The sequence below is a fragment of the Ambystoma mexicanum genome, chromosome 3p, assembly GCF_040938575.1.
Source record: "Ambystoma mexicanum isolate Mex_15411 chromosome 3p, UKY_AmexF1_1, whole genome shotgun sequence".
In the NCBI taxonomy this organism is placed as follows: Eukaryota; Metazoa; Chordata; class Amphibia; order Caudata; family Ambystomatidae; genus Ambystoma; species Ambystoma mexicanum.
In genome coordinates this window covers 311390187-311402524 of record NC_090925.1, presented here as the reverse complement: position 1 = coordinate 311402524, position 12338 = coordinate 311390187, and the positions used below count along the sequence as shown (strand labels likewise).

Sequence of the window (12338 nt, the reverse complement as noted above, 5' to 3'; positions counted from 1 at the left end):
TATCACCAGAACAATTTCTCAAACTTCTACCTGCCCGCAAACCATCTGGATCACTACTGGACCCTTGCCCAGCCACAACCCTTAAAGACATTTTTGCTTCCACCTGTGCAGGAGAACACGCACGATCTATCATAAATGCCTCCCTTTCTTCCGGTATCTTTCCCGAAGCATTCAAAATGGTGCATGTCAAACCTCTAATTAAAAACCTTCGCTCGACCCTCTCGAGCCCAAAAACTACCGCCCAATCTCAAACACCAGGTTCCTTGCCAAACTCATTGACCGAACCGTCTACTCTCAACTAAATGCCTTTGTCGAAGCCAACAATCTCCTAGACCCCACCCAATCAGGTTTCAGAATACGTCACAGAACTGAAACCACCCTAACCTCGATCTGGGACAACCTTAAAATGACAGCAGACTCTGCGGGATGCGCCGCACTAATCCTTCTCGACCTATCGGATGCCTTTGACACGATCAATCACTCAATCCTCCTAGACCGGCTCCACTCCCTAGGAATTAGTGGAACCGCGCTTAAATGGATAGCTTCATTCCTCAAAGACAGGCACCAAATAACGACACTCTCCAGCTTTACCTCCCAAGCTCGACCAGTCGACACAGGAGTCCCTCAAGGAGCATGTCTATCCGCCCTCCTGTTCAATCTCTACCTGATCACCCTCCCACCAATAATTCGTTCACACAACATCCTATGTTACAACTACGCTGACGACACTCAACTAATTCTAAAATTCCTGAACTCGAAACCCAACTCCCGACCTGAGCTGGTATCCTGCCTCCTTAACATAGAACTCTGGATGACCCAAAGCCACCTCTTGTTAAACCCCTCCAAAACAGAAATCGTGGTTTGCGGCAACTCCGATCTTCTTCCGCACCCACTACCCTGGCCACCCGCCATGGGCAACTCACCGACACCCTCCCACACAGTGAAAAATCTTGGATGCACCCTGGACTCCGACCTAACACTCTCGCGCCAAGTCAACAATGTCTCAAAGTCCTGCCACTACCACCTGAAAACCCTTAGGCGCATCTTTCCATACCTCTCATTTCCCAACAGAGTCTCCGCGGTCCAATCAATCGTTATATCCAGACTGGACTAGGGAAACCCCCTATACCTCGGAATCCATGCCTACCAACTGAATAAACTCCAAAGAGCACAAAACGCGGCAGCCAAAATGCTACTTGCGCTCGGTCCAGCAGACCACGTATCCCCAGCCCTTAAGACACTGCACTGGCTTCCAGTAGCCCGTAGGGTGGCTTTCAAAACCTTATGCCTCTCCCATCGAGCACTGCATAAAACTGGACCTCAATATCTTCAAGACAAACTAATACCTTATCATCCCACTCGCACCCTAAGATCAAGCTCAGCCGGCCTCCTAGTAATTCCTAAGACAAACTCAGGCAGGTTAGGTGGATCATCATTCTCAGCCCTGGCCCCAACCCTGTGGAACTCGCTGCCACCCCACATCCGCCTAACTGAGGACTTAACGTCCTTCCGCAAACTACTGAAAACCTGGCTCTTCCCATAAAACCAACGGGTTTGCAAACTAGCATCATCAGAATAACACCGACCCAACAAACTACCTGAAGTGAGAAATTGACAGCTAAATAAACTCGAATGTAAACTAGAAAGACAAACAGAGCTAAACGAGTAAAGTAGATCAAAACAGTGAAGTGGATAATAGGAATAAATCATTGGGAAACTAAGGAGATCTGAACCGATGAAATGGACATAATGAATGAGGAGGGAACATAGTGAATGACATAGATGAAATAGTTAGAATGGATGAAGCGTATAGAACAGATGAATACACTAAGTGGAAGGGTGCATGAGTGGAAGAACAGACGACTAGAAAGATCAAATGAGTATGGAGATCGGATGAAATAGATGAACATACTAAAGCCAATGAGTATGTAGAGTGGTTGGGTGTGTAGAGCGGTTGAGCGTGTAGAGTTGATGAGTACGAGTAGAGTTGACGAGTATGCAAATACAGAGAAGCGAACAGAACGCAGGAGGGCGTAGTACTGATGACTATACTGAACGGACGAACGTATAGACTGGATGAACGTTTGGCCAGACAAACGTGTGAGAGCGAACAAGCATGTCGAGAGGATGAGCGTGGGGATCGGATGAGCGTGGAGAGCAGATGAATGTGGAGAGCGGATGAGTGCGGAGAGCGGATGAGTGCAGAGAGCGTATGAGTGCGGAGAGCGTATGAATGTGGAGAGCGTATGAGTGTGGAGAGCGTATGAGTGTGGAGAACGTATGAGTGTGGAGAGCATATGAGTGTGGAGAGCGTGTGAGTGTGGAGAGCGTGTGAGTGTGGAGAGCAGACGAGTGTGGAGAGCGGATGAGTGTGGAGAGCGGATGAGTGTGGAAGAGCGGATGAGTGTGGAAGAGCAGATGAGTGTGGAGAGTGGACGAGTGTGGAGAGCGGACGACTGCGGAGAGCGGACGACTGTGGAGGGCGGACGAGTGTGGAGGGCGGATGAGTGTGGAGAGCGGATGAGTGTGGAGAGCAGATGAGTGCGGAGAGCGGATGAGTGTGGAGAGCGGATGAGTGTGGAGAGCGGTTGAGTGTGGGGAGCGGAGGAGCGTGGAGAGCGGATGAGTGTGGAGAGCGGATGAGTGTGGAGAGCGGATGAATGTGGAGAGCGGATGAGTGTGGAGAGCGGATGAGTGTGGAGAGCGGATGAGTGTTATGGAACGGACGAGTACGTAGAGCGGACGAGTACATGGAGCAGACGTATGTGTGGAGCGGATGAGTAGGTGGAGCAGATGATTGTGCGGAAAAGGTGAGTCTGTGGTGCGGATGAATGTGTGGAGCGGATGAGTGTGTGGTGCGGATGAATGTGTGGAGCGGATGACTGTGTGAAGCGGATGAATGTGTAGTGTGGATGAGTGTTTGGAACAGATGAATGGGTGGAGCGGATAAATACATAGAGCGGATGAATGTGTGGAACGGATGGATACGTAGAGCAGACGAGTAGTATTGTCAAGCGGACGAGTAGTATGTTGTGCCGACGAGTAGGTGGACCGGATGAGTGTTGTGGACTGGACGAGTGTGTAGACTGGACGAGTGTGTAGATTGGACAAGTGTGCGTACTGGACGAATGTGTGGAGCCGATGAGTGTGTGGAACGGACGAGTGTGTGGAGCAGACAAGAGGGTGGAGCAGACAAATGTGTGGAACGGACGAGTATATGTGGAGCTGACGAGTGTGTGGAACGGATGAGTGTGTATGGAGCGAATGAGTGTATGTGGAGTGAATGAGTGTATATGGAGGGGATGAATGTATGTGGTGCTGATGAGTGTGTGGAGCGGATGAGTGTGCGGAGCAGATGAGTGTGTGGAGCGGATGAACGCATGGAGCGGATGGATTTGTAGAGCGGATGAGTATGCTGAACGGAGGAGTATGCTGAATGGATGAGTACGTAGAGCGGATGAATAGTATGCTGAGCGGATTAGTGTGTAGACCGGATGAGTTTGTGGACCAGAGGAGTGTGTAGATCAGATGAGCGTACTGAGCAGATGAGCGTACAGAACGGATGTGTATACAGAGCGGACGAGTATACAGAGCGGATGAGTGCGTAGGCAGACAGGAGCACATGCGCGGGGTAGACTGGAGTGCATGCGCGAGAAGGACAGGAGTGCATGCGTATGGAACACATGAGAGCATGCGTGGGGCACACTGGAGAATGAAGGATAGACTAGAGCACGCAAGGTGAACCAGAGTGCGTGAGTATGTCGAGCAGACATGAATGTGTAGGACAATCTTGAATGCCTGAAATGAACAAAAATGCATAGAACGGACCTGTCCACACGGAATTGCGTGACGTACATAATATGCCTTGGAATGCAGAGAACATTTGAAAAAGCATACATCATACCACACCCCACGCTTACTCTCCCCTTTACACCACCACTCAACTAGAACACAGAGATACTATGACACCATTCGGTATAACTGTTCTCATATCAACATCTCCCGCTCACTCCCCATCACTCTAAGTAAACGTTGCTGGTTTCACACCCCCCAGCTAGGCGTTCTCCTCAGGCCTAACGCAGCTACACTCGGTCTGGATAATTCCAGCCAGAGCGAACACATACTCCTGATCTCTCAACCACCACACCTACTGCTAAGAAGCAGCTACCACATGAATTCTGCACCAGCTGCACACATACCTGGTGCGCACACGCACTTTTTGGACTCTCTCTACTGACCCGAACTTCGGTTCCCAAGGGCGTTCAACCTACCAGCGCCTTCAGACCATACCAATGGTATATAAGGCGTTATATAAATGCAAAATAACATAACATAACATAACATAAACCTAACAACATCAAGATTTGCGTCCGTTGGAAAGTGGCAAGTACCTACCCTGCCCGCTGGGACCTAGTTAGAGAATAGTAGGCATTCGGAAACCCAGCCATTAAATATTGGGAACAGTGGTGTAGAGAGCGCACACTGGCAGCAAAGTCGCACCCAGGGAATTATCAAATATTTAGTGATGAGACTTGATCACTCAAAATTGCAAGATGATTTTCCCCTAGGTCGATGTGAGCGGGAACTCACAGGTACAGAGTTTTAAATGACTTTTATTTTTACTGTTAAATTCCACTACTTTTTACAACCATTTTCACCATTCTGGAATTGTTCTTTTTGATGTTAAAGCATTTCTCTCATAATTCCGCCCTATAGCAGCGACCACTAAACTAAAATCTGTTTGAATGTACTTTCAGGAAGACTGGTTGACATCTCAGCCTGGATGGACTCTATGTGCATTCATCTAGGGTTGGGGAAGATGGAGAGGTCACTTCTTCAGGCACCTCATGTCCAGCATTTTTTTAAAACAGAGTCCTGTTGCTATCAGGTTAAATGCTCAGTAGGAGCCTTAGTAACTGGGCGTGAAGACTTTTGTAAAGCACTTCAATGAAGCTTATTTGCAGACTCCAGGTGCCACAAAACTGATTGGTTTTGCATATAGGAAAAGTGATCCTGTCCAAGCTGCTCACAGGAAGCTGTGATCCTTACAATCTTTCAGAGGCATCCAGGGGGCGGCTCACGACTACCTTAAGGATAACATTGTAGGGTATATCCCAGGATAGTACCTTTGGCCCATTGGGGATCAGACTAGCCATCCCTGGGGAACTCTCAGACCGGGGGTGATAAGACGTTCAGTCTTGGGACGCAGGCGTGAATTAAATTACTAAATTGTATGTATGACAGTGCTGGTTTTTGTAGTTTCAGCCCTCTGTTCAAGCAGCATCAGCTCAGGTAGGTTTTAGATGTGGGTTTCAGCGGAGTTAAGATCAGGGAGTAGAGGTGATTGATTTCGCAAATGCGATATATAAATGTTCCCTCTGACTGACCAACTGAGAGACAAAAATGAAAACTCAGTGGACCGCCTTCTTTTGCTTTCTTCGCCCAATTGGCTGTCAACCTGCCCCAGCCACAACCCCTTGACACGTGCGGCTCCCTGCTCCAGCGTAACCCATCCCACACCACGGCACCTCCAGGTAGATTATAGTGGCTCCAGTTTTATGTTCTCATAACTGTGCCAGATACATGTCTTTCACAGCGCGATACAGTGGCTTGCCCATGATCTAGCCGTGTCGGTGATGTGGGGGAAGTCGAGATTGGAATCCAGGTCTCCTGGCTCCATATTATACATGTCCTCCCACAACATTTTGACACAATAGCAAATGACCAAAACGAGCATAATGAACTCCATCCCTCCCAATCAGATGTATTTACTGTACAGCAGGTGAATATGATTGAAAGTACTGTCCTTGTTTGGCCTGTGGACAGGCTGTCCCGCGACTTCTTTGCATTGTTGTTATCTTTTGAAGACTCTGGCCCTAGAGAAGCTCTCCCACCGGCCAAAGCTATAGTCTATGATTTGATTGGCTTTCCTGTGAAAGCGGAAAACCACAACTCACAAGCGATTATTTCATTGGTGAACTAGTGCACAATTCAGTCGGTAGTGTCTGCACTATAAATGGTCACTGCTCCACCAGCAACTGGTAAACGGTCAGGGATGCGTAACATAACTTTAGGGTAGGGTTGGATGAGGAGTTACACTTCTTGGTGGAACCTGTGGGCTGGGGCATGTTGAGGATATACAATGACCCCTACAACATTACGGGGATTTTAGATTGAGGGTACAGCATGGGCGTATGAGGAGCTCCACTCCCTGCTGACCGCGACAGGCTGTCACCAGGGGGACTGGAGATTGAAGGTACAGCATGGGTGTATGAGAAGCTCCACTCCCTGCTGACCGCGACAGGCTGTCACCAGGGGGACTGGAGATTGAAGGTACAGCATGGGTGTATGAGAAGCTCCACTCCCTGCTGACCGCGACAGGCTGTCACCAGGGGGACTGGAGATTGAAGGTACAGCATGGGTGTATGAGGAGCTCCACTCCCTGCTGACCGCGACAGGCTGTCACCACACGGACTTGAGATTGAGGGTACAGCATGGGTGTATGAGGAGCTCCACTCCCTGCTGACCGCGACAGGCTGTCACCACAGGGACTTGAGATTGAGGGTACAGCATGGGTGTATGAGGAGCTCCACTCCCTGCTGACCGCGACAGGCTGTCACCACAGGGACTTGAGATTGAGGGTACAGCATGGGTGTATGAGGAGCTCCACTCCCTGCTGACCGCGACAGGCTGTCACCACAGGGACTTGAGGGTACAGCATGGGCGTATGAGGAGCTCCACTCCCTGCTGACCGCGATAGGCTGTCATGAAGGCAGTGGTGCATTAGGAGCTCTCCAGTGGTGCATTAGGAGCTCTGCCAGTGCTTTAAGTAGAATACACTAAATCACAGGGGTCTCTAACGCAATATTTAGCAGTGGGCCCAGAGAAGTGTCTGGCATGCCCCCAAGAAGTGTAAGTAACTAAGAATCCTTTAAATGTGGTGTGGCCCATGTAAGCAGCGAAGAGGTGACTTAACAGACACGGACACGTTCCCAATCTATTGACAAAATATTCCTGACAAGAAAGGGAGAAGGATCTATTCAACACAAGTAGTAATCAAGCAAAAGTACCAAAATAAAAAAATAAGATCCAATCTATCAAATAGCTCAGGGTGTTACAGGGTCTGTAAACCGCAGAACAATATTTCCCATCCCAATACATAGCTCAAGAGGTTAACATGCCTACTGCAGAGATTGGTGTGTAATATGTGGGGCACAGATCCATCCACCAAGACAACAGAAGGACCGTGGCCCAAATATCACTCTTCAAAAGTCTAGAAAGTGATGCAATGTAAGTGGTCTTGTGCAGTGCTCTTCTATCATTTTGGTGGCTCTTGGTGCATTGTTATGGAGGGTGCAGCTGAGTAGGGGGTTTGTGTGTGCGTTTAGGGAAAGGGAGGTGCGAAACATGAGGTATTGATCAGTGTACCCCAGATGTGCTTGAGTCCTGGGTGCTGGTAGACTTGGTGGCGTGTGGAGGTGACACTTGGCTGTCTGTCTATCCAGAGGAATGAACCCAAGAGCGATTATCTCTCAGAATTGGGCCACTATTTGGGTGTTTGTTTGGCTGGGCGAGGGGATGATGTGTGATAGGGCTAAAGAGCGCTCCCATTGGCTGTGCAGTCTGGATGTATGTGTGCATGCATTCAAACCTAGATGGGAAGCAACAGAGCGCTGCACAAAGAGGATGCCCCCAGGGGTAACAAATATGATGCCGGGGTAGCAGAGGAGCTAGGATGGGTAGGAGGAGCAAGGCAGGGAGGAACTCCAGAGTGGGAGGAAGGGCTAAGTGGACCAATCAGTGATTGGAAAGATATTCTTTGAACAATGAGTCTTCAGGGCCTTGCTGAATTGCACGATGTAAGGGGGCAATGTTTTGGTAACTGGTTCCAAAGACAAGGTGCTTAGGAGGAAAAGGGCTGTTTCTTGTTTATTTCCTTCTTGTAGTTTCTTTGTTTCCAGCCTGACGATGTTGGGGCCTCTGGCGGGGCACTGGCCTACAGAGATGCTGAATTCTTCAGCCCAGTAGAGTGGTATTTCGGTTGTGACAGCTTTGTAGTTGATGGAAGCATTCTTGAACATATGCATGCTCGAAGAAGTACCTTGTTCAGCTTCTTGAGAATGTTGGTGATGTTAAATATTCATAGTCCTGCGATGAGGCATGCTGAAGCATGTTGGGGGGCGGCTTTAAGATTGGTCAAGGTGGCATCTGGGACTTTTGTGAGTAGGGCGTTGTCACTGCCTATGACTGGGAAGGCTGTTTTGGAACGCAGGAGAGGTACAAAAGGCTTGACTTTGCGTAGGGGTGCAAGTTGGTTCCATGTCTCTTGGCCCTTCTTGGGGATGTGTGTTTTGAATGAAAGATCACAGTTGACAGACTGTGATTTTTGCACTGGATGAGAGATGAGGCGTGAGACGGTCTTTTAAGGGTTGAGCTTCAGGTAGGTGCTTGGCATTTAGGCAGGTACAGACAGGTTCGCTGGATGTTGTTGATGCATTTGATCTCTAGGTAAAGCTGTGTGTTATCTGCATATTGGTGTATCTTGATGTTGGGGCTGACAAGGAGTTCCCCAAGAGGATCCCTGTTGAAGTTAAACATGATAGGGGAGATGATGGAGCCTTTGGGAGCCCCACGCGTTGCTGGGTGGACTTGTGATTTGTTTGGGCCCTTCTGGGCAAGTTGGTGTCTGTTGGAGAGGTTTGTGGTGATCCTCTACAGGACTGTTCCCTTGAAGTTCATGTGTGAGGCGAGGATGATGAGGTGAGCTTCATGGTCAATGATATCAGAGGCAGCAGTTGAGAAGAACAAGTAAGGAGGTGTCCTCTCACTCCAGGATGTGTAGATTGTGATTGATAACGTTTATGGTGGCAGCCTCTGTGCTGCATTGTGGTCAGAAACCAGATTGGAAGTCCTGTAGGAGATTGAGAAGACTTTCCAGTTGCACAAAAGGATCACACTGCACAATCACGTTGCAGAGGAAGGGTAGATGTGTGATGGGGCAATATTTAAGCAATAAGCCCTGAGTGGGGGGGCATTACCACTTCAGATAATACCCGCCTTAACTCAGGAGGTGGGAAGAGGGGAGGAAGGGAATCTGCCTAGGAACAACATATGTGGTCCCTGGGCATATGATCTTCCAGCTTCGGCTCTTGGAAAACCCAGGTGGAGAAAAGAGCCCTGACCCTTAAGCAGACTATGGGGGATTCTTCTCTTCAGCTGCCATTTTTCGGTGCACTCAGTCACCCCTTTGTCATAGGCCCCAAGGTAGCAGGAGCACTGCACCCTGGGGGACCTGGGGCTTTGCTGAATGCCAAATTCAACAAAGGGCTGAGAATGTATTCTTAAAATCCTTTAAGATCCTCTTCGCAGTCTCCTCGATTTTTATCTTTGAAGTGTTGGAAGTAAGACCTCTTTTGCAACAAGCTGGCTTTAAAAACCTGGGCCTTCTGGCTTACAATAAGGGCTTTCCAGGGGGTGTTCAACCAACCTGTGACAATCTGCAATGGTTCAGAGCCATCAGACAGGGCCTGGACAAGCTGGACTTGGACGACTTGTGGGACTTACTAGAGCACATCTCTAAATCCTGACCTGCTCGATCCGAAGGGGAGATATTTGGAATTGAAGAACACAATCTTACTTGAGAATGTCGCCAAAAAATTGGGGAGGTGGATGAGTGATAGTCTTTGAGCTTGCCGAGACTCGATTGAAACTATTTCCATTTTTTATGTATGTGCCTATTTTATCCTCATCTTGGGAGCAAAAGCCTGAATCCTCTATTTGAGGAGACCAGTGAGGTGGCTGTGTGTGTGGTTGTCCAACATATATTTAGTGCAAGGGCCATCAGAAAACCAGGGCTGGTTTTCCTTTAGACACCACAGGAATGTTGGAAGAAAATCTACCAATTTCGGAAGACTGAAGGATAGTGTTGAGTCAGCCTCTTGTCTACCTGAAGTTGTAATCTGATTTCATCTTATAATATCTTATTTAATTGTGCTTTTATTGCTTACTTGTGATTGTATTATTTGCCAAAGTACTTTTCTGCTCAAATACATTTTCACTTGACGATAATAAAGCAAACACATAATAGAAAGAGCTCTGATGGGGAAGAGCGCAGAGAAGCAGAAGAAAATGCAGCACACTTCAGAAATGTCCTCTTTTCATTTACAGAAAAACTTGACTGGAGCTGTGAAAAGCAAAGGCCGTGTGAGAGGGAACGCGGGGCCCCCCTGCTGGGCACAGAAGGTATGGCCTTTCATCGCCCTACACACAAGTGGAATAAAGCATACACTGGCACACATAGTCGCTTGAGCATGACAACACAACCAAACACTCAACAACACATCCACACAGAAGACACTATGGTCACAATCATGAATGACAGGCCGTTCACCCTCTGGAGCCTCTTCTGTATGTGCACGAAGTAGTCGCAGCAAGGAGATTGATAAAGGGTGCCAAACACCCTGGATTCAAAACAACTTTTGAATATTCAGATGACAAACATATAGGCGCATCACTACTGAATAGGAAAAGGTTTTTCTCACCTAGGAGGGAAAGCATAGTGCCTCCAAACGGAAACAGTCGCAAAAAGCACTGCTGATCATCACAATGATTTGTTCCTTTGTGAGCTATATTGTAATTTTTAGAAAATCCAAATTTGTAAGGTCTCTACTCCTGTCGGCCTCATTATTCACTGAATTCTCCAGTGTCTCAGAGGGCAAAAGGAGAACATCTGGTATCGGGGGTGGGTGGGAGTGGGGAGGTTGCTCGTAACTGAAAAATAACCTGAAGACTCAGAATGTCTAAGATGGGGATTAGGGGTTGCGGGGGTGTCCCCCGTTCCCCTTCTTTGAAATTAAGGGAATTTAGTGGTTGCAGGAGTGTCATCCCCTTCCATAACAAGGACAGCGGGGGAGGAAGAAAGATTTTAAAAAAACATCTTGTGTAGACCACATTCTACCTTACATTGCATAAAGGACTGTCCACATCGGTACAGGAGTATCCCAGCTTTGAACAATACAAACTACCTCCTCTTCCATCATGTGATGTTTTCTCTCTAAATCTAGAAGTAAATGCTAGATTATGAAACGGGGGATGTACACGGGTGTACACGGGAAAGAAAAGGATGATAAACAAGGGTCAACAAGGGATCCCCAGAAATCTAAACAAATCTTTTCTTGGGAGTCAGGGGAGTTTCCACATGTACAGCCCAGCTACTGGCTGTTCCATGTGGCCCCGGTGGTGCTTGCTGTCAGTTTGTGTTTCCATTCTGCCAGGGTCCATAGCTGAGCTACCGGAAATTACTTATGTATGGAGACCATCCCTCCCCAGTCTTCTTAACAAGACCTTCCTGCTCAGTCTAGGCTTTTTTGCACCGTAGATACAATGAAGCAGACCACACTGGAGCTTAGATATTATAGATTTGGGAATTGCTTACACTTTATAAATCACATACATACATTAATTTAAGGATGGGACCAGCATGACCTGCAAGATTTGAACAATGTCCATTGGGATGGCCATTTTGTAAATTGCGATTCTTTCCAACCAAGAAATGTATACATTGTTCATTTCAATGATTTTGTGTTTTCTGAACTCTAAGGGCCTCATTACGACCCAGGCGGTAAGTTACCGCCTGGGCCGTCACTTTACCACCATGGCGTAAACTATGTTTACGCCATGGTGGTTGGCGGACTTACCGCCCCATTCCGACCTTGGCGGGGCGGTAAGTCCCCAATCCCCATTTACCCTTCCCCATTCCCATTTTTGCCCCATAGGGCATAATGGGAGTGGGGAAGGCGTTAATTACGCCACCGTAAATTACGGTGGCGTAATTAACTCCATGGTCCCTTAGCGCCATGGATTTTAACACCCGCTAAAAGCGGGTGTTAAAAGCTCCATGGCGCTAAGGGACCTCGTAATTGGCGGTAAGGGGTCGGCGCAGCTAACGCTGGCGTAAACCCCTTGCCGCCAGGGTCGTAATGAGGCCCTAAAGGTTTTAGGTAATTGGCTGTATCTATACTAGTGGTCATCTTGTAATGGCTATCCCTAAATATTTAATAGATGTATTTATTTGGTTAATTATGACCTTTAACACAAAAGAAAACATATACGTCAAAATATAAAATACAGAGTAAAATATCTAAGTTATACATACAATTATTTCCAAAATTTATCAAAATTTCACTTTTCAATATTCAAAATGAACAGTACAATTAATTTAATATTATTTTCTTAAGAATTTCTTGCCACATATAACAAATTGTATAATTCATAACTACATTATCTCCAGCATAAATCTAGGCCCAAAACTGATCACTAGGAATAAAATACAAATCATG

The 12338-nt window shown here is 47.5% G+C and overlaps 1 protein-coding gene across 1 annotated transcript in view; it reads left to right on the top strand.

Moving 5' to 3' along the window:
* The window catches only part of C3PH20orf204 (chromosome 3p C20orf204 homolog), a 68292-nt gene that overhangs the window by 18428 nt on the left and 37526 nt on the right, over positions 1-12338 (top strand). The window contains exon 3 of the mRNA XM_069650114.1: positions 10168-10242. Within this exon, the coding sequence (XP_069506215.1) occupies positions 10168-10242 (75 nt within the window). The remainder of the gene's footprint in view (positions 1-10167; positions 10243-12338) is intronic.